This window comes from Ooceraea biroi, chromosome 10 (genome assembly GCF_003672135.1).
Source record: "Ooceraea biroi isolate clonal line C1 chromosome 10, Obir_v5.4, whole genome shotgun sequence".
NCBI classification, from domain to species: domain Eukaryota; kingdom Metazoa; phylum Arthropoda; class Insecta; order Hymenoptera; family Formicidae; genus Ooceraea; species Ooceraea biroi.
In genome coordinates this window covers 3,051,723-3,079,554 of record NC_039515.1, presented here as the reverse complement: position 1 = coordinate 3,079,554, position 27,832 = coordinate 3,051,723, and the positions used below count along the sequence as shown (strand labels likewise).

Here is a 27,832-nt window from a genome sequence, read left to right as displayed (position 1 = left end):
GTAAAAATTGTATGCATGTAAATGGGTTATATATCATATAACACGTACGTAAAGTCTTGTTATTCATAACTTTCAAAATATTAATAATAAACATATAATTTAAAAAACTATTATTTAAAAAAACAACCATGTCATATTTTAAGACGTGAAAGAATTGTTGCAGAATATTATACATTACACTGTAATTGGACATTTGCAGTAACATACGTAACTCAATACTGGTTAATACAAGAGACAGACTGTCGCAAGCGAAAAGTCCGTAGATGCTTATTTCATGTACGACAAGAACCTTGAGCCATAATCGTCTTAGCTAATATATCATAGTGAAAGGACTGTTTTCCATATATAGTACATTTTCCACTAAGTTTTCATGCAGTTACAATCAGTGCCGAGTGCTGTGAATGACAATTTCCACGCAAGATTATAAAACATTCATTTTATGTATTCATTTTGCAGACGCGACGTTTATTTATTTCTGATTACGATCGCAAGTATTTTCAAGTTTCCTTAAAATGCAAGGCGATTTCGTGATATAGTAAAGTTTGGTGTGTAACGTTATTCTCGTTGCTGTTGAATAATAAATAAAAAATGTGGTTGATAATTTGTCTGGCAATAATATTGATAGTAAAAATTGTAAGCGGCTGGCAACGACCACTAAAGTTTCCTCCAGGTAAAGAAATAGTTTTTGTTGCAATTTTACTGAATAAATTAAATCCTAAATCTAAATTCTGTGTGTGAGACTTATTATCTAACAATTTAAAACGTTTGAAAATGCACTAAATGTACTAAATTTAAGTTAAATTAAATGTATTAAAAATAAACTATTGTACTCATATTATAATAATGCAATAATACGAAATAGTATCTATATTTTATGTATTTATTTCGAAAGAATGTTTCTTTGCTTTTTACTAAAAGCATTCACTTCATTTTTTATTTTTGATTTATGTAATTTGATATTTTATGTCGACGCGCAATTTATTACATAAATACATATAAGATGTTTTTAAACTTTATCTCACAAATTCTTTTATCTTTTTATTTGAGGACCTTGTGGCTTACCGATCCTAGGGAATATACTCGACGTGAAACGTCTCGTCAACGAAACAAAATTTTATTCTCACGCTTGGTGTCGTCTAGCCAACATTTACGGACCCATTGTTGGCTTGAAACTTGGTATAGCCGAACCGCTGATCATCGTGTCCGGTAGAGATGCCGTGATCGAAATGATGAATCGACCTGAATTCGATGGTAGGCCTGATGGATTTTTACATAGACACCGGACCGGGGGTGTACGGAGAGGTGTAATATTCACTGATGGCGATGTCTGGCGAGATCAAAGAAGGTATTTCGCGTTCTTTTATCATGGGCTTTATACAACCTGTGTTATTTATTTAATTTAAGTATATAGGACGTATTATTATAAAAATCAATATGAAAAATTTTTATTCTTAAAAATTAGATATTTTCTTCATTATATTATTCTCCAGAAATGCATTAAAAAACAATCAATTTTAAAATTCTAACAATTTCTATGATATCAAGAGATTTATATAAATATTTTTTTCTTAAAAATGTTGTTTCATTTACTAAGACACCGTTTAAACATAAAAAGGGCTATAATTTTAAACTGCAATGTTTATATAAAATCTCGGCTCATGTTTCATTAAAAAGTTTAAATTTTAAAACCAGCATAAAATTGTATGCTTCATTCATTGTAATTGTAATTCATATTAATTTTCTAAAATTACACAGCATTACTCACAATCAGTTTATGTAACACTTAATGTACTTTTCCTTTATATAACTCCTTTCTTGCATGAAAACTTAGGAAACCAATCAAATTATTGCATTGTATTATATTCAGATTTGTTTTGAGAACGTTGAAAGAATTTGGATTCGGAAGAATTGCTATGGAAGACATAATACTAAAGGACGCGGTTTCTTTAACAAGCATAATAGAATCACTGAGCAAATCAGGACCAATTACAAATTTGCATAATATTACCTCGATAGCCGTCCTCAATAGTTTATGGACATTAGTTGCTGGATCAAGGTAGGTCGCAACAATCAAAACTTTATATACAACGTTATATACACGCAATTATATTGTCAAAAATTACTAAAATTCCTACAACATAAGAATATACATAATTTGCTTACAGATTTGACTTGGACAAAGAAAATCCTAAACTAATGGAAATTTTATCAATAGTAAACGATCTTATTAGAAACAGTAATGTTACTGGCGGCATATTGACTCATTTGCCCTTTCTAAGGCACATTATGCCTGGATTTACTGGATTCACAGTTCTAAATCAAAGACTGGCACAAACGTCGCAATTCTTTTGGGTAACATCGACATTCTCTTCTATAGTAACGTAATTTTTATCCACACAATATCTTATTTCAGAGTGAAATAACGAGACACAAGCAAACCAAAACGCAGGGCGAATTCAAGGATTTTATCGACGTTTATTTAGCAGAAATGGACACCAAGCAATCAAATTCGGTCATTTCATATTTTGACGGTATGCAATGTTTTAACAATAGTTAAACAAATAAAAACAGAACAATTTTATGTAATAGAAAAACATAAATTTAAAAAGTTTTTGATCTTTTGTTATAGATTTGTATAAAGTTGTATATAATGTAACTAATAAAGATAAAACGAAAAAGAACGGAAAGAAAAACAAAAACGTAGTATTATTTAAAAATAAATATTATATTATTCGCTGCAATACATCTTATACCGACGCAATGCGTTAAATATCCAGAATTGCGCAAATAACCTTAAAACTCTCGTTCCAGAGGAACAATTAATTAGCATCGTAAAAGACCTTTTTACCGCCGGTGTAGAAACAACGAACAACACAATTGGCTTTATAATAACGTACCTCGTAGTGAAGCAAGATGTGCAGAGAAAAGTACATGAAGAAATCGAAAGAGTGCTGGGCAAAGAAGCGCTACCTCGCATAGCGTACAAAAATCAGTACACGCAATTATATCACTTATTATATTTACTATAATTAATTCGTAAATGAACACCTTTATGATATGAATATGTTAAATTATGTTATGAATATATGGCTGTCAATTTCCAGACTACCGTATTTGAACGCGACAATAGCGGAAGTGTCAAGATTAGCAAATGTCGGTCCTACCTCGATCCCTCATCGTGCAATGATGGACACTACCCTGTTGGGCTACGAGATAAAAAAGAATTATACCTTGTTAGCTAATTTCAGAAGTGTTCATATGGACGAGAAGCATTGGGGTGATCCGAGAGAGTTTCGACCGGAAAGATTTATTAACGACAAAGGAGAGTACGTCGAGGACCCTTGGGTAATAACATTTGGCTTAGGTAATTATAAATAATTTAATAAAAATGTATACATGAAGAAATCTCTATCTTCTTCTTTTCCATTTTATATTTGAAATTAAAGATTATAATTTTAACATCTGCAGGTCGTAGAAAGTGTTTGGGTGAGATCTTGGCAAGGAACAGCGTATTTCTATTCACAGCGTGCCTGCTACAGAAATTTCACTTCGTATTATCTCCAAATCATCCTGATCTCATCCTAGACGGCGTCGATGGCTTTACGATTGCGCCACCTAACATAAGTATTATTGCTATCAAAAGAACGTAACTGCTTTAATATGTACGCTGTAGTAAATAACTGATGTAAAATCCGAGTAAGAAAATAAATGATATATTCTTGAAGTAGAAATTTTTTATTAAATAATGACAATTTTTCAAGAGGATTACAATAATCGATCGTCGTACAATGGCGATAACTTTTATTTCATTTTTAAATACAAGTTTTTACCTGAAATAATATTAGAAGATTCTATATTTACACTTGATGTACAATTAACAGATTTTCTATTCACAGGAAATGCTTATAAGAAATCTTTCTATGCCTCCCATGTTTCCACAGGAAAAAAGGACATTATGTTCGTTTTTATCATTGGCCACAAGTTGTACGTTTGGCATTAAAACGATTAACTAATTATATAAATCCTTCGTTCAACTTTACTTGCATATAGAGCGCGATGTAGTAATGAGAGCGATAAATAATGGAAGACAATAGAGTTGAGATAAAAATCTTATCAACAGATCGGTATCGTCTTCGCAATATTAGAATAATTATTTATCTGTACATCTATAATTCAACGATTCAAGTCTTCAACCTTATTGACCAGAAAACTTTTACAGAGATTATTACCTCGAGCAATTAATTGGCATAGCATAATTTAGCAATGGAAGTCTCTACCTTCGTAATAAACAAAATGTATACATATATCTTATATAGCAAAACAGAAAATATATAAATGTCAGTTTTGATTGATATATTAACATGATTCCTAAAAAAAGGAAAAACAAACATATACTTTCAATATACAATATCAATATTTTTAGAGAAACAAATATTTTTGCACAGTCAGACGCGCGTTGTGAGAAATCTGTAGATTCATTGTACGATGTAGTGGAAGTTCCGAGTTCTAATTACATTAAATAGAATTTGGAGATTCATATGGTCCACATAGATACAACTCTCTTCTAAGAGAGTAATAATATCGAAAGTACATGCAGTCATGATCCAATAATTGAGAGTGTCAACTAATTGTAAGTTTAAATGACAATTTTACGATCTCGAGATTTGGTACGAACACGATGAAGTTTCAATAAAATTACACAGACCTCGTTTAATATTGTACAATAGAAGATATTAGTTAGAGTGCAATTAATAATATAATGTACAGACTAATAAATTAATACAGTGAAACAAGACACAATAAAAACGGTATAATACAACAACGAATTAACTACAATCCATATATAACACAAACACATATCTAATTAACATAAATAATTTAAGGATTCTTTCGAACTTTTCTTCTTGTCGATGTGTTGATACCAAATCGCGACCGGAAACTTGTATCTGTACACACACATACGCGCATACACGCAACATACACACGTATACATACAAATATGATTGTTAAAATCGTCAACTATCTCATGGAATAGACAGTTTAGAATTTGAACCGTCGTAATCCACCTGAATCTAACAAGAAGTTTTACGAGATTCGAGTAAATCTCTAAAAATGATATAATAATATATTTCGAAAATCTCTTTTGTTATTTACATTCCTCGTGTAGGAGAGCCGTCGACGATGTCTGATCTCACAGCACGTTAAGATCATTCACAGCCTTGTAATCAGCTTCGTCAACACTTTAGCTTGCTCGCAAGCAACTAGATCTAGAGCACGACCAATATTTCGAAGAAATTCACGTGCCGTAAAACTGAGTACTTCGTATCAAATGTGCTCTCGTATATATCTTTGCATGTAGAAATAATTCGATGTGGTAGAATTATTCGCTGAATAATCATGAGCTGTACGTGAATATGTAAAGGGGCAAGTTCATGAATAAACTAAAAATATTTTACAACGATGAATAAACAATAAACAATTTCCTGAATAGTGGCGTAATTTTCCTGGAAACAGCGATTTCTGTTTTACAGAATTAAAGAGACTCTAGATATTCCTCCAAAATGGTTGCCACTATACCTTCGTTGCGCAAAAGACCGATAATCGATGAGATCGTTAAATTATGTCGATTTTCTGCGCAATCCACGGACTGATTCTGTTCCTACGTTAGTAACTTCCTGGCTCGAACTGATTCGAAATTAGATGACATCCCGTCTACGCGAACCTCAGGACGACAGCGCCAGACCCAACCGTGCAAATACCATTTCCTTTCTCAGCCGCGTAATCTCCCAATAAACGTCATGAACTGTAACGATAAATGATGAAATTCAATATAATTATGTATACATAATTTTTTAATAAATTATTAAATTATATTTTATTATTATTATATTAATAATAAGTAAAGCACGTTTATTTATTGTTTGAGATATTTCTATTGTAAAACTTGCCTGAGCTCTTAACAAGACCACGCTCGACATATCTCAGATAATTCAGAAAATCACATACTGCTATAATCTGAAACAAAACCTCATTTGTTATTAACTTTCTAATTTCTTATAGAGCGGAATTGAAAGAGCTTGAAATCAGTTCAAGTGATTACTTACGCGATTGCGACAGATTTGCGAAATGCAGTACCAGTGATTCTCCTGATCACCAAGCCGCATCCGATAATGACATTGCCGTGGTGCCTCTAACAGTGCACATTTTCTGAAATCGGAATATTGTCGTTATGTCACATGGAAAACACATCTTTTATAATACCTAACTAATAATCCATAATTATAATTATAATAAAATAATTATAATAAAATTGCAATGACTGATACCACGATATCGCAATATTTAAAAAAAGAATCTAATTTTATAACAAAATTATAGCAACACTGCACAATATATTTGTAATCTTGCCATCGAATATTTTTGCAAGTTTCTCTTGTGCGAGTAATGTTAAATATTTCAATGTAGTAATATATTTACAGAAACGTACTTGGGAAAAGCAAGCTTCGTTTTGTCGCTGACCGCTTCAATAAATATGATGCCGTCCAAAACGGCTTGCCTGACTTTGGCTCCTAGTTCTTTATTAGGGAAGTCAAGGCAGAGGTCAATGTCCTCTCTGAATACTCGCGCGACGAAGCAATCGCTTTTGTCGACGCAGGGATTCGCCTTCCATCTCAGGAATTCGGTGTGCACTCTCGGATCAACTTCTAAACCGAAGTCCTTACACTCCCTTTCTTTCTCCTTCTCGCGATCTCGCTTCCAGTCTCTTTCGAGCGCTTCCTTGTCAGTCGGTAAAGGCGGCCTTTGTTCTTTCACTGGCGAATCGGGCGGTGAAGTCTCTCGACCATATTTCAAATTAAAATGGGACGGCGATCTGCATCAAAATTGCAAATCATGTTTTTAACTTGCTATTAATTTGGAGTTTTTATCTTGTAAAAACTAAAAATATTTATAACATATACTGTGACACACGATTATTATTTCTTCCTCCACGCTTATCACAATTACAGTGATCCGGAAAATTTTCATAAACTTGAAATAAAAATTGATCATTACCTTCGATGTTTCTTTGTGAAAAGTCCTTGTTGACTCTCTTCTCCACTGCCAACCCGTCCTTTTGTGTCAATTTGAGGGTGCAAATGAGGATTGGGTCTCGATGGCGTAGATGTGAGCACCAAAGTTTTCAAAGCTGCTACTTCGGCCGCGAGCACTTCCGATTTCATGCGACTCTCCTCCAGAAGACGTTCTGCCGTCGCCTGACGTACGTTAGCTTCTCGAACCATATTATGTGCCTCCTAATGTACATGTCACATGTAAATAATATGAACTATATCTTTTAGTTTTCTTTAAAGTAATTTTTTCTTTATTTTAATGCGAAAGTGGCGACTAACTTGGAAGAGACTGGCAGTGAGTTCCTCGAGCTCGGCTTCTACGTCTTGTCTGATCCGCGAGAGCCTAGCAACCTCCTCGTCCTTCAATTTCAATTCCTCGTGAGCTCTCTTAAGTTCCTCTTGCAGTTTCGCCACCGCGTGTTCCTTTACCTCCGCCACTGCCCTCCCCCATTGCAAAGTAGTAGGCGACGGAGGACTGCTGATCTTGTTAGAAACGCATAACGATGCTTCTTGCTTTTGTGCTTTTGACGCTTCCAACTAAAACCATTTTTACAAATATCTTTGTCAAATTTTTGTAAATCGCCCGATTAGGAAAAATATATTATAGATGGATATTAACAAGTTTATATTTAATATAATCTAGATAGATTTAATTCATGCGATAGACTTTTTTATTAATATCCTCTCTTATTTTTATAACGTGTGAAAACAGTTCGCAAAATTCGCCTCTAATAAAATAAGATATCGAATTACCTGCGTATCTTTAGGAAGAGAGAATTTCTTCAGAGACTCATGAGAATGGTCTTTCGTCACGTCCGTATCAGCTGTCTCGTTTTTCGTTCTTCCTGCGGATTTAACTTCATTCAACCGAAAATCCAGAGGTCTGCTGAATTGCGTTTGAGACTCCAAGGCTTCTAGCTCATGAGATTTTACTTTGTCGCATGATTTCTTTTCTTCCGATGGAGCTCGATGTCTCGTTAAGACTCCTCCTTGCAGCTTGTCGTTGTACGTGAATAATGGAGTTTTGCTTGAGCTGGAACTGAAGTGCGTGCGCAAACCATTATGATTTTATTCTCAAAAATAATATTATAATATTATAAATAATAACTTAATAACTGCACATCAATTAAAAGTTAAAGCATAATATATACTTTTTATTTTTATAAACAAAGAATTTTTCTCTTTCTTTCTTTCTCTCTCTCTCTCTCTCTGCTTCTTTGTTTGCAAGAAAACTTACTTGGGCGTGTATGTTGCTATATTTAATATATTTAAAATGCAAACATAATAAAACTTTACTATCAATATCTCTCTCATCATTAACTATAAATATCCTTTCCAATTCATGTGGAAGCAGAAAAATCTATACGCATCATCTACACGCACCTGTCACCTAGGAACTTATTGTCATCCTCGTCGAATAGACTAGTGGGTTCCTCGTCTTCATCCTCGCGCTTGCTGGCATATCCGAAGAGATCTGTGGCTGCTCTCGCGAGATCCGACTTGAGAATGGGATGAGGCGGATGCGAGGCACCAATCGAGCAGTCAGCCTCATCCGTATAAAGCTCGTCCTCGTCCGTAGTATACTCTTCATCTCCAGTTGTCCCGGTACTTCCAGCTCTTCTGTGCTTCGTCGTGAGCGGTCGATAGGCGTATTCATTTGAGCTGGAAACTGACTCGTTGGATTCCATTGACTCTGGCTGCTGCTGCTCCTGAACCTCCTTCATCGTGCCTCACTCTGGCTGGATGAGGTCTTCAAGCTTCATGAAACATTCAAAGTCTCGATTACTCCACGAAAGACGCGCAGCAGTTTCTTTAATCTTTTCCAAACATTCTTTGTGAAATGCTTTATATTTTTCGTAGCTTTTCACTTTAGAAATAATTCACCACAAAAATTTCTAAATGCTGATATCATAGATTAGTTTTGAATAGCAAATATAATAATATGACTCTTAATAATATTATTAATATAACATTAACAAAAATCTAACATTTAGAGAATCAGGTTAAAATAAATAACTCTAAATTATAATTGTTCAACTTAATGTAAGATAGGAAATCGCAAAAATAAATTATTTTTTAAACTTTCTTAAGCTAAATATGAAATGATAGTTTCTAAATGATTAATTGTATTCTTGCTTTCTAAAGCAGGTGTTTATTCGCAAAAGAATGCTCATTTAATCTTGAGTCTGATATTTAACATGTTGCGATCTTCGGATGAACCACAGAAGCCTTTCTTCAATGAAACCACACCGAAAATCCTTGTTTTATAAGTAACTTAAGTGAACTCTGCGTGGGCATCAATGTGGACGCAGGCACGCACATACTGGTGATTACGTCTTACGTAAGCGTACTTTGAAAATTTTAAGCTTGTTATCACTCTGGCCACGTATGTTGAATAAGCTTATTACTCGTCATGGTCAATACGCAATGGCAATAAATTTTCACGACAGAATTTCAATTAGCCAAATTAAATAGTCATCTTTTAAACGTACAATCAGTTATTTTGATTACATTTCTTAAACCAAATGAATAAATATAAAACATGTATATTATACGTTATTTAAATGCGAAACTAACACATGTTAAAATTCTGTGTTGATTGAATAATCTCTCTCGACTGTTTCGCTGATCCACTTTAATGTTTATTAACTATTGTAATGCATCTACAATTTGAGATAATGAAAAGGAACAGACGCTGTCGTGCTGCACGCAAATCCTCGCATTATTATATCATGTCATGAATGTGAACGTAACATTTAGAGGAGATATTTCCATCATACGCCCTCTTTACAAAATGCCAAAAATAATTAAGAACTCATCAGATCTTTCTTTTTACTGTAAACTGTTAATATAATTTCTCCCTAGTAGTAGACTTTCATTAAAAATCCGATAACATATTCTACAATATTATTGTCAAATTAATTCACATCAATTATCAAATTACGACTGTTACAATGTTTTAATCAAAATTCTTTAATAACTCGTCCAGTTTTAATCACCATTTTTTGTCTTAATAATGCATGGAATGCAAATATAGACATGCTTCCGGTTTAACTCTTCATAACGCTAATTGACGTGAAAAGCATGCAGAGAAGGGTATGCTGCAATTTGATTTGCATACATCCATCAAATTACTGCAACAGCGCTAAAAGGGAGAAAGAGGAAAAGAGAGAAAACGAAAGAGAGAAAGAAAGAGAGAGAAAAAGACAGAGAAAGTTTGTTGTTTTCAGAGTCCAGTTACGAATGTGAAGTTCCACATATTATTTACATATTTCTTCCACATATTTACGTGCACATCATCAAATAACGAAATATACTGATCATGTAATATTTTCCTCAAAATCATTATTATTCATATATAGGGATGTTATGCACAATTTTTTAATGCAACTGTCTTTCTTATCATTCTTCTCCCATTTTACATAATGCACCATAATTTCTACAATCAGAGTCACGAAACGATACCGATGACTCGTTCAATTCTCCATAATGCTACACGTATTATTTCTTCATATTCTCACGAGACAGGACCGTTAACAATGTAACAACCAGTGCCGTGGAATCTACGGAGATGATTTCCTTGAGGGCTATATGAGGGTCGCGCGGGACTTGCGTCATAGTTAAATCGTGATCGCGCGAGAAGGCGGCGAATGGTACAGCCGAGTACACGTTACGCTTATGCGAACACTGCTCATTAATATATAATCGCAGATTATAATAAAGCGACACTGAAATATTCTTTTTTTTAATTAAGGGTAATCCAAAAAAATTAAGAGTTTTAACAATTCTGCAGTCACAATCTACTCAATTAATATTATTTTTCCTATGAATAAATTATTGTCTGGAATAAAAATTTTACTTCTTTTACTTTAAACAAAAGTGAGTGCTGCAAAATACTGTAAGGAACATTGTATATTCTTGCCTTAATTATACGTCAATATATTATTTTACATTTTACGAATGATATATCTCAAGAATTATCTTATTTTCAACTTTTTCTAATAAAAAGTAACACATTATAAAAAAAATAAAATTTCTGCACTCCATTCACGCTTATTTTAATATCAACAAAGACTCATAAACCCACTCTCAATTATCAGGCGACATTAATCCAAATTAATTAATTTACAGAGAATATTCTGCGAGAAACTCATCACAATCCACGATAAAACTCCCAAGGCATACGGCCCTGGCCTTGCGCTCTCTCACGCTTCGTGTGTGCCAGTTACACACGGATCTAAATTGACGATATTTCCACGGTGTGAGTGTGTATGCATTTGTTGTCTCATATATGTGATACGTGTACGCCACGCATACTCACGAGCGTGTAAGCCGCGTGCGACCGCGTACCAGTCGCAAGCACGCTCCGTGAATTACGCGTGGTGCACAGGACAACGGCGGAAAGATACGACTCTGTCTACTGTATTTGCTTTCATTCATCCGCCAAATATAATACAAGCGAGAGAAAGCCTTTCCTTTTACCGCAAGACCGTTCATCATTTTCTAGAGACGACAGTAAGAACGCACGAGAGCGCAAAGCAGGATCCTTTTACTATCGATAAAGCTCTGCGGAGGCTTCAAAGTCTCACAGATTCTAGAAAATGGCAATAGGAACGTGATAATCAAAGTAAAACTCTCCTCGCATACGCAGAAAATTATTATTGAATGATACAAACGATATCGAGCACGAATAGGATTATAGACAAAATTATATTTATTGATGCTTGATTAAATAATTAATTAATTAACACTTTCTTTATATACCTTTTTCATCTAATGATATAAAAATTTATCATAGAAGAAATTTTCCGATGTTTCCTGTTGCAAAGTTTTTTACATTATAGATTTGTTATAATCAGAACGAACTTGCTATGCCATATCGAGATACTTTTATATCATTCATGTGAAATCTGAAGAAAGGGTGAGTCAGAATTCCCGAATAAACTTTTTGCGTGGGCAAACCCAGAATACCAGATACCAAACTGCGTCCTCCATCACAATCCACTGCCTTCATCCGAATAATGTCAACAGATTCTTCATTGATACATACAGCATACCTCACTATGGCGATATAATTATATAAGTACGAATTAAAATTAAAGTTAAAATAACTCGAAAATAAAAATTAATTGTTTGGACGAGACTTGTACTGGCTTTGATCCTGTAAGAAGGCGATCGACAGATCAAGGTTTAATATAATAATGCAACGTTAAAAATACTTCTGCCTTGAAAAATAAACTAGCAAGTACATAGATTTCAATCACATGACCTAGAATGCCGGTAACAGAAGCGTAATTTAATTCCCGCTCGCCACTGGTCGTGTCCATTGTTAAGTAGTCCATTAACGGACTTCATGTGTACATATACAATAAATATATAACATCAGTATTCCTGCTCTTTGCTACAAATATGCAGTTTATGATTTCTGTATCCTTTTCTTTATTAGCAATAACTCAATGGCATTCTGATCTAAGTCCACTGTATAAAGAACGAAATCCTGACATAAAAATGTATACGCAGAAATGCTTTGACATGGCCTGCAATGTCTTTTATAACGGCCGTTTGTGCCTTTGATAAGGTAAAATGACTGCGATAGCAACGTCATCAGGTTTCGTGTCACAAGGCGCATGCAAGCGTGCAAAAAAACTTCGAAACGTCAAATGAAAATGTCGAAAGGTGTCAGTTTACGCGCTGTTTGCGCAATTCGACACCCCGCGAGCGGGTAGCTGCATTTTTTTTCACGCTGAATAATTATTGTGCATCGAGATACCGCAAGAGAAATGTACAACCTCGGTGCTAAATAATATAAAGTTGTAACCTTCAGCTCCTTTGAGAAAGTATAGCGGTACTTCTTTATTGATAACAGATAGTTAGATATATTGATAACACGTGTGTGGAGACAGTTTGTAAGCATCTCCACTTACATTTCATATTTGCGATGATGACGCACGCCGTGCGTAATAAAAGGCCATTATTTCCTTCTTTGATGTACGACTCGCTCGTTGTGTCACAATTGACAAATACACACGTGCACACTATGCTGCAATGTATTATGCCTTTTTTCCCCAATTACACATCGCAGATATTGTCACAGCACGGAAGTGCAATATAGTACGTCGCATAGCTTCCGATTGTAGAATTGACATAATGTGTCTTGAATGATGGAGACAATAGCGTGGATTAATTCAGCAGTGTCTCACTTCGCACCCTGTCTCTCTCTTGGTCTCTGTTCCCTCTCTCTCTCTCTCTTCCTTTCTCTTTGACTGATGATATCGTATCACCGCATAATTAATGCAGCACTAAGCTGTCGAGACGTGTGTTACCTTCGCGAATGGTAATACATAATTCAAAAGGCGAAGATAACGGAAATAGTGCAATAGAAAAATTGTTACACTTTAATGAATCCAGACGTACACACACATTGATTTCTGAGAGAGAGAGATGGTTAAGATAGAATATAAACAAAAAATGATTATATAAGATGAACGTATGTGTGTGTTTTGTGTAATGTTCATGAATATATAATATAAAGGCCACGATAATACGAGTGGCCGTTCCACAATGGTAGGAGGATTACGAAAAGACAGTATGAAAAGAACTGTGGAAGTTGTTTCCCACGTATATCAGGACTGGCGCGTTACATCCGCTACTAAATCAACGTCTGCAATACCCATGACGTCTGCAAAACACTGTAAAGATTGCAATGTCCTGTCTGACTAGAATCCTAAACCCTTGTACAATTAAAACTTTACAAAAAAATAAAAATTTAGGTTTAAAAATGTTAAGCACTGTTACAACTTTTCGATGTTTACTGAGAAATATTATTTTATTATATCATTAATATTTTAATTCAGTTACTGACTTCTACATATTCGAAAATAAAAGTAAAATATTGAAATCGATAATTACATAAATAATAAGGTGGATTAAAATATAAAATCTAAAATTAATTTCTTATATAATAATTATTTTTAAAGATAATAGTGTAAGATTCTTTATAAAAATTATTATAATATAAATATATATTCTTGTTACATACATATACGTTATGTTTATTATAAAAGTAAATACTTTGTCATTTTTGTTATGAAGTGAATTACTTGCCAAGAGAAATAGTTTCTGCTTCATAATCAAAAAACTATATACCATAATTGTATTTAAGTATATATCTCGCTTTCAAGTAATCATCACGCTGAAATTCTCACATTTTTCGCCGTAACAATAGGACTGAACAGTAAATTATCCGGTGATTACAATGCTTACAGAACAAACAAGAGGAAAGGATAAATCAGGGGTGCGTTATCGCCTAACCAATCCGGCTTTCCGATCGATAACGCGGCACATGTTTGACACAATGCGATCTCAAACAGATAAATCCCGAAATAGGACGAGCGGGCGAGGCCGAGATGAATGGAAACGAATAAATCACGCGTGTTCAGTAACTAAAAGTACCCACTAGCGATGCGTATATGAAACGAACCACGGCAAATATCTCTTTTTCTTTCTCTCTCTCTCTCTCTCTTTCTGTCTCTCTCGACACTTTCCAATGTTACAAATCCACTTCTGGCAACAAACGCCATTGCGCATTTCGCACGTTCGACGCAATTTCAATCGGCACAGATGACGCAAATAGAGAAATATTCTTCTAAGAAAGCGCACCGATGTAATTTTTTACGATACGCTCCATCAATCAAACGGTCCAGCCAATCCCGGAGCAAATTGCTATCGAGAGTCGAAGGTCGGGTGCGAGTTTCGCCAGATTCGACATTCGTCTGTAAAATTCGCGCACGAGTAACGCGAACGGTGGCTCTCGGAATTAAAAATTAGCTCGATACGAAAAAAACATAATTGACGATCGCATGAAAAATATGCAGTTTTACACTGCTCTACATCAATTGCCAATTGCTCGCGATGAAAAAGGGAGGAAAGAAGAGAGGGTAAATGTCAAACTCATTATCATCGCAATGGCGCAAGGAGAATCCACTGACGATGTTCGCATACTTCATGCGTCACCATCGTGTTTCAGGCTCCCCAATCTACATTTCTCCCTGACGCGCAGCGTCAATCAGCGTCGATTTCAATTTCACAGCAAGAAATTCTCTCGAGTTGTTATCGATTATTTTTTCAATTCGAGATTCGAGATTAATTGTAATCTAGAATTCTAGAAATCCAGAAATAATTCGCTCGGCATAAAATCATAGAGCATAAAATCATCGATCGAGGGGTAAAGACACCTCCAAGACGAGAATAAAAGAAACAGAAATACGCTCTTCGAGCACGAGCTTTCCGAGAGCATCCCGATTGATGCTGTAACAAAAGCGTAACTTCCAGCAAGTGGCGCGGCATACCTTTCGGATGGGATTTTCTCGGATGATACAGTCTCCGAAGGTGGCAACATTCGTCAAAGTCCATTCAGAAATATGAAATGTGAAAACCGTTCGATTACGTCACACGATTGCAAAAGTTAACGGCAAATGTGGAACAAACGCCAATCGATTCGATGTGGAACGAACGCCGAACGTCACACCGAATCCGCGCTTCACGACGGTTCAGCGCGGACTGAATCTGCGGTTTCCTCCCACTCTAGAAGAGAGAACCTGCCAGTGATTTCTCCCCCCTTTTACTTGGCATCGTTTCGATCATCATCCTCGTCGTCGCCGCTCATCATCAACCTGCTGGTGGCGGTCCAAGAGGAATTACGTTGTGCAACTACGACGTACGCATGAAAGTAATATGTATTGATAATGACATTTCAGATAAAATCGAGCGAATGGAGAGTCGCAAGGGAACGAGCAAAAGGAAAATGGAAGATAAGGTCTCTACGAATAGACACATTCCAAGTGGCACTTGACGATCTCTCTTCACTTCGTGTTCGCATTGAATTTCTTGATTCCGCGATTCCAATCAAATCGTTTTCTGAGAAAAACGTATGAAGCATGTTTTCGAGGAAAAATTTGTTTGTACATTGTTACAAGCAATTTTCTAATCTCATCTACTCGAGTGAACAAGCTCCTGGCTGGTGTGCGTATCGTGTACCTGAAAAGAATAACAATTGATTGTTCTCCAACATCACTTTACGCAAAACAAACATCGGGAATTTATTTCTACTTCTTTTATTATTTTCAATTGCCTCTCTTAATGAATTCAAAAAAGTGTTGTGTTGAGTGTTCGGTTTTATTCGCGAAGCATTATTGATTGATTGTATTCTCGTCCGGCGTAATTGCTCGCTACACGTGTTTTCGCTTGTGCATTTATATTTAGCGTTTTTCTTTCCCGGATCTCTCAACCACTTGAATCGTCTGGAAGCCTATTCCTCCCACACACAGTTTTCGATAACACATCCCTCTCGTGCCTATCAATACTCGAGTGGGTTAACTGGAACGTTAATTATAGCATCCATAATTGAGTTTGATAGAGCTCAATGAGATAAGTGTGACCCTTGTAATGCAAGGCGATTCGTGCGTAGCACAGTTAGCAGTATTAATGCCAACCATCAACTAGTTACCTCCTACGCGCATATGAAGAATGAAAATCGCTCGTGTATCGAATGGCGCAATTCTTTTCTTTTGAAAACTGCTTTGAAAAGCAAATATTGTCTCTACGTTATTTTACCGCGATAATTGTATGGTAGAAAATTCATTAATAAAGACTTTTTAATATTAGAAAGAATTTAATAAAGAGAATATGATAGAAACAAAAAGATTTTATTAAATCTTTCATTTTATGCACATGGAACAATTGATAAGATAAACATTGCAAAAAGATATATTAATTTGAATAGTCACTTGCCACTGGCAGCTACTTTTTAGACGACGTGGCCCATTTGCATCGCAAGAACAGCTAAATACCTTTCTTGCGGCAATCACAATGCAATTATGTGATTAAACAGACATTGACTATTCAAGACCTCTCCTATGTGAAATCCAATACAATCAAACTTTTATTCACTAAGTTAAAGTTCATCGCATATAACTAATTAAAAAAGTTGCTCCCAATTTGAGTTTCTAAAATCCAATGAAAAAACTATTCCACCCATTTTTACACGAACCGGAGGCGATTGCAGGTATCAAACTGGGAAGAAGAGGTCAAAGTGCGATCGGTCCCCGTGCGGTCGTCCGAGCTTACTTTTAACATGCACCTTTCATGCACTTCGCCTGCATCGCGATAGAAATTCCGTACGCATACGCGATATTACATACGTCGCTTGTATGTATCGGTGCCTATACGTAGTGGCTATACGGCGTGACAGTATCGTGCAGATCATGTGTAGGTACATGCTCTCACGTTCCCCTCGGGCCGTGACCCGACTGCGCGCGAGCCGCGATGAATTCCATCGATGCAAAAGGGCTCGGTGCGCACGTAGCGGCCGATGCACGTGCACGGAGAGACGGTCGTGTCGTTAGATGGGTCGCAAAGAGCAACTGCGCGGACAGTGCTTCGGACGATGCATAATGGGTTTATCATTTTATTACGACGGTCTTTTTCCCCCGCCCGTTATCACATCCAACGACTCGACGAACCCGCGCACGTAACTTCTTGCGTACATCGCGAGTTGAGAAAGTATTATACATCCGGCGGACCTCCTGAGATTGAATTCGAATTCCGGGTGCACGGGCGCATGCGAAGAATACGAGGGAATATAATTATATGAATTGTGATAGATGCGTGAGAATAGCATGAGGTGTTTTTTATAATAGTTGTATAGTCGTGCGTACTTGCGGTTTTACTTGTGCGTTCTTGATGTAACATTCCTGACTTTCCGCATGAGCACGATTGAACGAAGCAAATTGCAGAGTTGGTTTGATTTCAATGCAATTTTTCAAAATTTCGCAATATACCCAACCTTAATTAAAATTCCAAAATAACTAACGTATAATAACTCGAGAGATAGCGGAAACTCTGAAAATATTAAATAAAGCCATTGCATTTGGAGAAGCTTAGTTATGAGAATCGATTTGGTTTTATGTGAAAAATCCGGAATTACTCATTACATAAAATCCAATATTTATGAAATATATAGTAGACATTTATTACTTATTCGCTTTTCAGATGTAATTAAATAAACATTATTTTATTAATATCAATGCCCCAACATGCATTCAGCAAAACGTGACTCCGAGTTTGGAAAAACATAATATCATGTATTTCTGTGATGTTCTTGATGATAAGAGTAACAAAAACTATTCTAGAATGCCGAGTACAATATATGTACAGATTCAGTCTATTACATCGCATATATGATATACTGGTTTAAAGATCATATAGATAGGGTGGAATGAATTCTCCTGAGAAAATGCACTCGAGCGAGTCTATTCCGCTTCAAAGAGCATAAATGCCGTACGGTGCATGTGATTCTGCACACAAAGCCGTGGGATCGCTACACACCCTCGCAGAATACCTCCTAAAATCGCAAAATTCTAATTTATACAAAGACAAAGTGTTAAATACAAGGGAAAAATTTTCTGTACAAATTACGATTTTAAAAAATAGCATGAAGCAAACAAGATTTAATGGAAAAACACTTGCTAAACTTATTATACTTGAATTGTCTCGCCCATTACTGAGATATAATAATTTACGATATATCTCTCACGAAATTGGAGCGAGACTTCGCGTTTTTTGATAAGTATATCAACAGATGTCCAATTAAGAATGTCACATTGTTGTTCACAATACTCAATTTATTTTTCCAAAGCATATATAGATTATTTACTTTCCTCATACTATCATTGTAAAAGAATAACCGTTACGAAAAAAAGATAATATTAATAACCGTCAAGTAATTATAAATCAGTACATATTATATTAATTTAGAGTAATATACAGAAGATTACAGTAGTACAACGAAGATACTTCCTTCGTGTCTGTATCTCGGTCCTAGTGATAAATCACCGAAAGGTTCGGAGATATTTTATCACGAACAGACGCCGCTTCCGTCTGGGTATGATAAAGCATGCGAGATTTATGTAGCAGCATATACCTGCATCCTCTGCGTTGCAGTCGCATGCATTTCTAGTTATCTCCGCTGGTTCCAGCGATACAAATGCATGATACTGCATGCACGCGCGTCGCGCATTCACTCTATCTCGAAAGGGGTAGATGCGCGACCTATCATGCACCTTGCGGGAGAAATTCGCCAAGTTATCCCGAAAGTGAAATACAGTATCCCTTCGTTTAATCACGCCGACACTGAGTAACCCTGCAAACTCACGTGACATAATAAAAATAGCACGAGCTACCGTGGAACGGAAAAGGCCGCTTGACGCATTTATTTCACAGTAAAGAGCTTATTTACTTTTAAAAAAGGTATCCCTTGAAACTCTCTAGATATAAAGTTACGTAATGTATTAAATTATTTTATTTTAATAATTACATAATATTATATATTAATTATATTCTTGCAATTTATATATATACGTGTGAATAATTTTGAATATTTATTTCATATTCATTTTCTCAAAAAAAAAACATAGAATAACAAATATCAGATTTAATTAAAAATTTCTATATTAAATTCCAAATTTTTCATAATAAAGTAATAAAATGCAGAGGCACACGCGCGATATTATACTATTTGTTAAATAAACTTGTTAAATAAACATTAAAAGGAAACGCTGAACTGAGATGATGCCTGAGCGATCCGATCAGGGCTGCCTCGAGGGTAGAAATCGCCCCGTTCACGTCTGCCCGATGCCGTCGAACCGCGGCGCGAACCGGAATCCAGAGGAAACCGGTACGACGGGTTCTACGGTCGATGGCTACCCGGCGATGCACAACTTCCCGTACTCCTAACTCATAAACGAGATAGCTCTCCCGTGTACTTGCCCGTAAAAATTCTTGCGGCAATCGTAAGGCGCTCCTCCCGAGCACGCTACGCGAGTATACGCGTGCGTGAGTACCCGTGTACGTGCGTGATTCCTCGCCCGAGCACTCCACGGGTGATCGTGTTCATTAACTACCATTGCACCGCGATATTCTCCCTCGCTGCACTGTACAAAAGCTGCCCTCTTTGCAGTGCGTAAACAGATTCGGAAAAATAAACTTTTTTAATATCAGTGAATAAAACTGTGAAAGTGTGGGCGTAGAGAAAAATTCTGAGAGTATTTGTAAAAAAATTGAAAATTAGTGTACAGTTGAAATGTGGATGAAATACAAATTGATCATAAGTTTGATGTATGATTGATATATTAATGATTATAATACGATATGTTTAAATGAATTTTCCTTTCTTATTTTGACAAGTAAAATTATTTCGATAAAAAGAATGCATTCTAGTGCGTTTAACCATAGTGAAAGAAGATACATTCTAGCGCGTTTAATAAACAGTGATTAATTAATTTTATTTGATCAATATAATAAAACAAGAATTTTCGTAATAAATTAAATTATTTATATGAATTTGAATAAACCAATTGGTGATTGAAAATGATATGTATACGCACTATTTTAACCATTTTTTCTTCCATGAAGTTATGTAAGTCATTGCATAAACTATGGAATTCTTTTAATTCGAAAAATATGATTAAAATAATCACTTTTTGTATTGAACGGAAAAATATTCGAGACGCATCGAGACGTATCAAATGTAGCAATGCTAAAAAGGAAACCTGGAACAGGGTTGTACAATATGAAAGTAGAATGAATACATCAGTAATGCAGATAAGTAGAATCGAATAGTGGAAGAAGCGATTAGTTCCACTTGTCTAACTTTAATGACCAGTCATAGTTTGCGCTCGAACGATTTTCAGGCATCCACGCTAATCAACGTACATTAATACGAGCGTCATACATTTCTCGTATTCGTGACTGTTTCAATTATCGAATTATTTAAAACTTAGCATGCGCATTGCAAAACTTTCCACTGTCCACGTATGCGCCATTGATTCCCCAAAATGCCAAGATCATTACAATCATCGTTCAATAATATTATGCGCATCTCATTAAATCATCTCATAATTATTGATTTTGTTAAAACACGCCTCCATTGATAGGAAACCATAAACATGAGGATACGATAAATGTTCATGAGGCAATGATTATATGTGTGATCATTACACGCACTTCGTCATCGACTGATTCTGTTGTCGATGATTCCGTTACCGTCAATAATTCGTGCACACACACGTGAGAATCTGACGTAGGACCGGTTTTCGTTGAACCGGTTTTCGGAAATGCGACGCCCCGTGAAACCGGTCGACGAAACAAAACAACAATCGCAATGGGATGACAATGATCCCTTTTTCCGCAATGAAAAGTGAATGAAAGGTGTATCATCTCGTGGACCTCGAAAAGTTCCTATCAATTTATCCGATTCATGTTAATTTCGTAGACGGGAGACGTTTCGGCGTTCGCAGGCTGATGGTCATGATTGTCTGATTGAACTCGGTATAATATCCAATTAGTCCTCTCTTTTCTCCTCCCTCTTTCTCATTTTTCCCGGAGTCTTCGCTCTTGAATTGAAGTGCACAAAGCGGATTAATTGAGCATCAGCGTGCACATGTCGCACGCGCTTCCATTGTAATCTCTCATGCCGCCTTTTGTCTACCGTACGGTACGTGCCGTCGCCAATTCTCAAGATTACAACAGTTGTCTGACTTTTTCTGTACCGTCACTTTTGCACCGCAAAGACTCCCGTGGCATTTTAGAATAACTAACATCTCTGCATACCGCTTTCCACGGTTCGTGAGATTTCTCCTCCCATTATGCACCGTGCAGTTCAAGTTGGCGTTTATTGTACTGCTCGTTACACTTTTGATCTAGATTGCACAAAATGTTTTAATAAAGTGTTAATCAGGTGTTAACAATGTCAGAAGTTGTCAAAATGATTCTTTCGCAATCGTAGTTGTTTTTGTTATTCATATAGATGTCCATCATGTAGATTCATGAATACTCAGTACTTTGATTTCCATAAAAAATTTTACAAAAATTATTATTAAATATGCGAGAAAAAAATGCACTAACAGTGAAAACATATACATGAACATATCTTGCGAAATATATCTACATTTATTTTAGATATCAAAGTTTACTGATTCTAAAGACAAACTTCATCAATGTAATTTGCACAATAAGATGTCTCGAAGATATTTCACTAGCTCTGGAGACTCTCTACAGGAAGGTTTTAGAAAGGCTGACAAAATCTCGTTTGGCGCAAGAGCAAGTAGAACGGTCTGCTCGAGTAACGGCACCCAGGATTTCAGGGCCGTACATTGATAAGGAAGAATAATCCTCCTGACACCTGCGTCATCCTTTCCGTTCAAACAATGCTGCAGTTAGCAGAACAACCTGCTACATTTCCGCAAAGGCAATTGTCACATTTTGACAAGAAAGCAATCTACTTTTCTCAACTTCTTATTGCTACAAACTATGAAACATCTTGATTGCGTTTGTTCCTCTTCTGATTTATTCCTCTTTTTAAATTGTTTTTTAACTCAATAGTTCAATACATATGAGAATAAATAAACAAGGAAACAAGAACTCTGATCATGTCTGAAGCAACATCAATCTTAAATTTCCTTGTAATTACGATCAGAAATTACGATCAGAGAGAGAGAGAGAGAGAGAGAGAGAGATTTTGTTTTATCGAGATAATTATTTGTTGAGTAACAAAGCTGTAGCCCGTTATTAAATAAATGACCGTATCAATTTTTCTAATTTCTCGATATCCTGTATGTTAACTGCTAACATATTTTTATCATTATACATACTTACGTATACGTAACTACGTTCACGATAGTGGTTGCTTCCACAGTACTAATTTGTAGTGGCCATTACGCGCGAAATAACTAGAATTATTAAACTGCTGTTACTAAAGCCTGTTAGAGACAAGCGAGTACAATGACTCTTGCGGACTGGTTCTTGCATTCCTTTGGTGATAATGACGCAGGTATCAATTATGCGCAAGCCTATCTGTGTATTTATGATAATATTATGGCACAACGTGATTCATTCAACAAAGAAGTTCTTTATGCATTTTAGTTGCATTTAATCTTGCGAAATGTTTCAATGCGCTATAACGTGAAATAATTTACAGTGGTCGCTGGTTTTATCACTGGACAAACGCTGATCGGAGAGGCAATCAATGAAACGTGCATTAATAAAAGCAACCAATTTTTCGATATTCAGCGATATAGCACTAGATATAGCACGGCAAAAACTCGATTGAGACACTTTGCACGCACGCTGCACAATAAGTCAACTTTCACCTCGAAAGAGAGAACCTAGAACGAGTGCTTTCGCGTTGAGAGAGAAATCTTAATAACAATCGTGCTTTTGGCTGGATTTAGACCTCTGCAGGTGTAAAATAAATATATAATTATATATAATAAATTATATAAAAATTGATTATATTTCTTGTATAATAAAAAGATATAAAATTTATGAAATTCAGTGATTCTAAATATTATATCTTTTTCTTGCGGAGTATATCGTGTCTATTGTATAATTCATGTACAATATACATAGGATGATTTTTTATTATTGGAATAAAAATGACGAAAAGGCCAGTAATAATTCCATGTGAAACATATAAAATACAGAAAATATGAAACGAATTCTTTTACCAAGCGTCTTGTTTCTTAAAACAAAATTTAAGAGTTGAAGTGTTAATAATATCTTTGCTCTTTCAAGCTTGCATAATTCTTGATAGCACTATGCCATAAATTAATAAATACATTTCAGCAGCACAATTATTCAGATATTCTATCCAAGAACATAATAATCTTTAAAAATCGTTCGAATATCATTATATAATATTAATATATTTATATGCACCATCAATGGCGGTAATTATACCATTCTATAAAATATCTTTTGCCATATTGTAAAGCATCAGTCAGAGAAGGCATATTTCCGGGCTCTTTTATAGACATCATTCGTCAAATGACGTTTTTTTACGATCTGATTTACTCAATATAATTAAAACGTCACCGAAGTTATTGGATTACTAGCAGGAAGAATCAATTATTTTCTAACGAGATGCTTCATAATAATTGGTTGCACACACGGGGGCATCCACCAAGTTCCTTTCTCATCGTTGAACACATATATGTATCGCACTTTCTCTTATTTCCTAGTTAAATGAAAAACCGGAATCTTCGCACGAACTTCTTCGTACACGCGACTTCCTGAAATTCGCAATTACCAGCGAATGCCATTATAATTACTTTGCTTCCAATTTGATCGGAAACAAGGACACGCAAAATCCGATAGTCATTAATATATGTGCATTGTATTGTGATGTTGCATTTGTATTAGAAAACTTTCTTTTATATTTATAAAGTTATGATTACTAACAAAATCAAATTTATAATTAATTTTAAAAGTTTAATAGAATAAAATCTCCCTATATGCGGGAATGCGGAATATAGAAAGTATTTTGAAGTGTAACATACAAAATGTATTAGTAACGTAGAATTTCGTAACGACCCTAAGTAACGCACTGACTAATACATTCCGCCGTACATTGAAAATGTTTGGAATGCTATTGTACATCTTATACACATATAGTGCAAATGCAATATTTAAAAATTATCATTCAACTGGTCGTGCATGCGTGCAAGCACGTGCAATGTTGAAATATCATACATAAATATCGTTATATGAAGTTATATGAAGAAGAAATCTCAGTTTAACTCTCCTTCGGCAAACACCTCGTAGAAAGGTAATTTTTAATTATGTAAAACATGACTGCTTTTTCCATACGATTAGAAAGTGCGGAGAAATTTCTACGGTGCTTGCGAGTACTGTTACATTTCAAGATTTCGCCACAGCAAAATATTCAAGAAAATCGCGTATAAACGCCAGAGTGCGCGCCAAGTACAAAGACCTCTTGCGTTATTATTAACGGATCCTGCTACCTTTTACAGTATACATCTCTTGTAATGCCTGTGCATAATATAATAAATTACGATTTTTCACACTATTACGCTGTAAAAAGTTTATCTAAAGAAGCTATATTATACGTAAGATATATAATTATAATGTAATAATGTAATTTAGTAAATTAAAAAATTATCTGGCGGCTTTATTATATTACACATATAATTTTACATTAAAAAAATTAAAAACTTGAAAGAAAATTGAAGAAAACACTATTTATGAATTTCCTAAGTTACATTACGCGAATTCAATCATAGCAGTTGCGAGGTAATTCAATATAAACGAGTTAATGCGATGGATCCATAAACAATACTCTTATCGGGTAGTAATAAACGTTCCTACCAAGATCGAACACTCGCGACTGATTTTGCGATTGCCAATAACCGATAAGACCGTTTATTCGTGTTTCAAATGGATGAAACTAAACCGAAACACGCGACAAGAAAGTGGAATATAGCATCTTGTATAATGCACTAAAAACGCATTACAAAATTAGGCTTATAAAAAAATCCTCTTTAAAATTCTCGGGGTAATGCGTTACTCAAGATAGTACACATCACACGACAAAGACCTACTTTTTAAATGGTCAAACATGATAGTTTCTCTTCCCCACATATTTCGCCAGCCAGTTAAGTGAAACTGAATATCAAATTCCAACGTGATATTCCAATGTGCGAGAATACAATTAAATTATTCTATAACAATTTAATTATTTAATTAAATCTATATTTAATAAATAAGTATTTAAACGACGAACTATACAAACAACAAAAAGAACAAAAAATAAAGATTAATAACAATTTTGGATATAGAAATATAAAATGGACATTCTACACAATAATCAATCAGCAAATCCATCGAAATTTTCAAATTCTTGTTTCTCTGTACAATAAGAAACAAAGAATATCTCTCGTACAGCATCCGTCGTGCGGAATCCGCCGAGAGAATCAGTATCGATCCGGAATACAGTCCGATTCTAATAATGGAAGCGACCAAACGTACCCACGTACCGCTGCTCGCGCCCTGTCATTTGCACCAGAAAGATCCCGTGCTCCGCGACAAGTCGAAAGGGCGGACGGCGAGGCCGCGGAATCACTTCCGGGTTTTGTCTCCGGATTACAATGCACTCGTACGTCACCGGGCACATCGGCGATGCAAATCGACCCAATCCTATTCACGCGCCGCGGGACAGACCACTACTGGAGCATCTCGGATCGCTGAGCGCGCCGACGCGCTCCATGCAATCCACCTGTCGGCGATGCTCCGACTAAAGTGCCGCTGAGATTTGCCGATGGTAATGCGCGTTCAGTTAATCAGAGTTGCAGTCGGTAATCCAACTCTCATGGTAAAAGGTTGAGACAGTCGTTGAGACTTACCCTGTAATTGGTAATGTCAATTCTGTCGATAACGTCACTTACGACTTTTCACCAGTTTCATCTGAATGAAACGCTTGGCGCTTTCGCATTGGAGCAGTCACTCCAGCATCCTTTTAAATAAAAATTTTTGGCCACAATTTAGCAAGAGTTTTAAAGAAAGTTTATGTCGAGTAATTACATTCATAATTATTGTTATCAATAATAACTAACTGCGTTATTGTCAGTTTTGAAATAATAAACGAGGCAATATATATAATACTGTATTTTAGTAGCTGGTTTTTAACATTTTTTTATACGCTTGTTTTTGTAAATCTTGTTAAGATATATGTAGTGTGCATTTAGTACGAGGCACTGTACTGTCTTTTTGAATCATTTTTAATTGTATCTTTCTTCTTGGCGAATTTTTATTAATAATATTATAAAATTCCAACGAACAGAGATCGATCTAGATGATAGTATACTCCAACTTAAAATAAAATTATTGTAAATTTCTGTTATATCTCTCTCTGATCTCTGAAATACATTATATATAATAAAAAGTATAATAAAAAGATAAAAAGTTGATAAAAGAATAAATTATATTCGAAGAAAAGTTGAAAGACGAAGAAGAAGCAGCTTCTTTTTGCGGTATTATCAATGCGCGTGGGTATATCCATTATAAAGTCGGGAGAGCGCAATTCTCCCGGAGCTGTATCAAAATCACACACATACATGCAACCACATCTCTCCGATGTATATGTACGTGTATAGACCTACGAGAGAGCAACGAGAGAGATATCGATTCGTCCTCCTTCCCACCGGCATGTTTCTCTTCCGCTCGGTGCCGATATGGATTAAGCTCAGTTACAAAGAGCACACCACAAGGCGCTTCGTTTTTCTCTCGTATCAGCAACTTTTCTCAATACGTGAGAAGTGTAACTGTAACAAAAGCGCGCGGACAAGTACTTTTTATTATAAATCTACAAGATTCTTCTCGTATTCTTCTCGTTTATCGATACGACTTATCATTCACTGTTTTTCCGCTTTTTTTTCGAAGTTCCGCGACACGCAGGCAGTTATTCCATGGTCTCATTTTCTTTTCAAAATTTTCATTGAAGGAAAAATTATAACGAAGCGCGCGTTCTCCTCGAACGAGATCGCTGGACGAAGGTTAAAGGAAGAAGCGTGGGTGGTTTATGGCGAGCAGCATGGAAGCGTTGCTGGTAGGTCAAAGTTTAAATTGACACACGCTCGGCGCTCCAATACGAGCTGCAAGCAAGTTGTCGGCAAACCTGATCGGAAACAACGGCCGGTACTCGCGTTATCTAACGCAGCCACACTTACGGACGCAACGTTAAGCAGTAACAACAGTAGACAGTATAATGGCATTCAAAGGGCTGTTTGCAGTTCAATGGAGGGAAGTGCGTTCTATGCAGTTACATAGAGAGATGGAATGGAGTATTTATACGCGTCTCTTTCTCTCTCTCT

General features: G+C 35.7%; 2 protein-coding genes across 4 annotated transcripts; one reads left to right on the top strand and one right to left on the bottom strand.

The window, feature by feature from the left end:
• The first annotated feature begins 413 nt into the window (after nt 1–413).
• Nucleotides 414–4,377, top strand: LOC105278352 (methyl farnesoate epoxidase). Its single transcript, XM_011337387.3, has 8 exons — nt 414–670; nt 1,048–1,345; nt 1,868–2,056; nt 2,166–2,352; nt 2,414–2,531; nt 2,812–2,992; nt 3,105–3,364; nt 3,469–4,377. Exons 1-8 carry the CDS (start codon nt 589–591, stop codon nt 3,648–3,650), a joined length of 1,497 nt encoding a protein of 498 aa, XP_011335689.1. The 5' UTR covers nt 414–588; the 3' UTR covers nt 3,651–4,377.
• On the bottom strand, nt 3,766–26,195 carry LOC105278351 (guanine nucleotide exchange factor for Rab-3A). 3 transcript variants are annotated; one of them, XM_011337384.3, is made up of 9 exons: nt 25,992–26,195; nt 8,493–8,866; nt 7,863–8,148; nt 7,389–7,646; nt 7,054–7,292; nt 6,488–6,871; nt 6,105–6,207; nt 5,949–6,015; nt 3,766–5,803 (listed from the first exon to the last, which is right to left on the bottom strand). In XM_011337384.3, the coding sequence occupies exons 2-9, from the start codon at nt 8,831–8,833 to the stop codon at nt 5,724–5,726; spliced, it is 1,758 nt and encodes a 585-aa protein (XP_011335686.1). In that variant the 5' UTR covers nt 8,834–8,866; nt 25,992–26,195; the 3' UTR covers nt 3,766–5,723. The 3 variants fall into 3 exon arrangements, with proteins under 3 accessions (XP_011335686.1, XP_011335687.1, XP_011335685.1); XM_011337385.3 differs by having other exon boundaries at nt 26,000–26,195; XM_011337383.3 differs by lacking the exon at nt 25,992–26,195 and adding an exon at nt 15,458–15,683.
• Nucleotides 26,196–27,832: the final 1,637 nt, after the last annotated feature.